Below are 2513 nucleotides of genomic sequence, written 5' to 3' on the forward strand. Positions count from 1 at the left end.
GTTAATTCAATTTCTCTACATATCCAGAAATGGTCAGATATGTTTAATATATACATGTATATGTATATACATGCTGTAAAAAATCTGAACTCTGATGGCATGTTATATTAATAGTATTGTTTATTAATAGCAATATGTAATATAATGATATTTAATATATACTATGGTTTATTAATAGTAGTAAACAGTGTACTGTAAAAGGCCTTGCTTTAATTTTTAATACATATACTTTAAAGACTACGTCAATTTTAAGATACAGTATACAACTGTATGTACTTTAGATAATGAGGAATCCCCAACACACAGCATAAGTTGCACTTTGAGGATATATATATATATTTTTGTTTTACTGTTGTTTTCTACTATATTTCCTCGACCAGGTCAGGATCTGTATGCTTGCATATCAGCACAATGAACACCAGTGGGCCTGTGGAATATTTCATCCTCGATGGACTGAAGGAAAGATATGTGATTCCCATTTTCTTCGCTGTCTATGTTTTTGTCCTGAGTGGAAATGGCATGATCATTTACCTTGTTAGAACCGACCCCAAGCTCAACACTCCTATGTATTTTTTCCTTCATAATTTGTCCTTTTCTGATATTGTGTACACGTCAGTGACCATTCCCAAAATGATGGCAGTGTTCCTGACTGAGGTCAAAACTATCTCCAAAACAGGATGCATTATACAGATGTACCTTTTTCTCTCAACTGGAGTGACAGGACGTGCTTTGCTGACTGTGATGGCATTTGATCGGTACGTAGCGATCTGTAACCCCCTGATGTACACAACTATCATGACCAGACGGCTCCGTATTCTATTGATTTTTGCTTCATGGGGTTTTGGGGTCATTATAGTGCTGCCACCAGCTATTTGGGCATCTCTGCTGCCTTACTGCGGGCCTAATGTTGTTAGGCACATGTTCTGTGATCATTCCTCTCTAGTGAGCCTTGCCTGTGTAGACACCACCAGGAATGGTATTTTGTCCCTAACAAATGCTCTCATTGCAATTATCAGTACATTTATTTTCATCTTAATTTCGTATGTCTGTATTGGCAAAGCTATGAGTAAAATGAGCAAGGCACAGAAGCTCAAAGTTGCGGCCACTTGTGTGTCCCACCTGGCAGTGGTGTGTATCTCATATATTTCAGCCAGCTTTGTGTATATCTCATATCGAGTAGCTAGATTTGACCCAGATGTTCGTATAGTCATCGCTGTGCTGTACTCTGTGCTCACACCCCTGTTGAACCCCATCATTTACAGCTTGAGGAATAAAGAACTGCAAGATGCAATGAAAAGAGCGTTTTGTAGATGCACTATTGCTTCTAAAACCTCCAGGAAAACAGTTCCTTCTGTTGCTTAGAATTTCCATAAATCTGTTCATTGTGAAAACAATTTCATGTAATCCATTAAAACAAATGAATATGTGTGGAACAAGCAAAGTTCAATTAGTTACAATGTGTGAGACAGAAGCTAATTGAATTTATTGATAAATATATAAAACTGGTTATTGTGTATTTAAAACATGCAGTTAATTATTACAATGACATAAATCTCACTCTTGTTTCATTTAGTTAATACAGACTGAATCATACTTTTGAATGAATTCTAATTAGGTGTATAAAGTCATTTTCCACTTTTGAAAAAAACCTTGTACATTACTTTTTTGGACTAAACAAACTCTTTTCAAGCATTATATGAAAAAACAGTAATACTTTAGTAATGTCGTAATGTAAGTGAGTTGACAGTTGAATATCAAACAACGCTGTAGTCTATTTTCCCCCCACTGAATGTGCCTGGGTTACCAGAGCACATTTAGGTTGTAAATTCAAATTTTAATAAAAAGGTTTTAATTATTATTCATTAATATTTTCTATTGTTGTCATAAATAGTTGCAGCAAGGATGAGTAGATATAGGATCTGGGATTAGAATTGTTGCATTATTTCAAATAAACAGATTGAGATTCACAAACAAATGTAAAGAGATTCACAAAAATGTATCAAATTCACAAACAAAATGAATTAAATAAAAAAGGCAAAAAAAAAAAAAAAATACACACACACACACACACACACAAAACATTTCACTTGGCATATTTATTTGTGAATCACTTTTTGTGCATTCATAAATCTTTACTGAAGATTTACAGTGCCTATAGACTGCTCAACATGCAATATACATTGCACACTGGTCTCTTGTAAAGACAGCCAGTGTATATTTACTGAACACATCTGTTAACACTAAAACATTCTCATGTCCAGAGCAAGAAGGCTCAAGCATTGTAAAATCAACAGCCACGATCTCATTTGGCTTAAAAGCTAGGACATGGCCCATGAGGCCCCAGACACTGTGCCACTTCTGCTGACATCTCTGGCCAATAACAATGCTGACGTATTAGTTCTGTAGTGTGTTCAATACCCTGGTGTCCATGGTAGAGCACTGCACGGGCCTCAAATCTACACCCTAGCCCCGCCCTGTCCCCAAACGCTCAGGCACTACCCCTTGCCTGGCCT

The 2513-nt window shown here is 36.3% G+C and overlaps 1 protein-coding gene across 1 annotated transcript; it reads left to right on the top strand.

Annotated features, from left to right (window-relative positions):
- The first annotated feature begins 387 nt into the window (after window positions 1-387).
- Window positions 388-1362, top strand: LOC137046686 (olfactory receptor 6N2-like). Its single transcript, XM_067424019.1, has one exon. It carries the CDS (start codon window positions 412-414, stop codon window positions 1360-1362), a length of 951 nt encoding a protein of 316 aa, XP_067280120.1. The 5' UTR covers window positions 388-411.
- The last annotated feature ends 1151 nt before the right edge of the window (window positions 1363-2513 follow it).

The sequence above is a fragment of the Pseudorasbora parva genome, chromosome 18 (assembly GCF_024679245.1).
Source record: "Pseudorasbora parva isolate DD20220531a chromosome 18, ASM2467924v1, whole genome shotgun sequence".
NCBI classification, from domain to species: domain Eukaryota; kingdom Metazoa; phylum Chordata; class Actinopteri; order Cypriniformes; family Gobionidae; genus Pseudorasbora; species Pseudorasbora parva.

What these genes read in the sequence shown, in the direction of transcription:
- LOC137046686 (XM_067424019.1), top strand. Translation starts at nt 412, where the DNA reads ATGAACACCAGTGGGCCTGTGGAATATTTCATCCTCGATGGACTGAAG.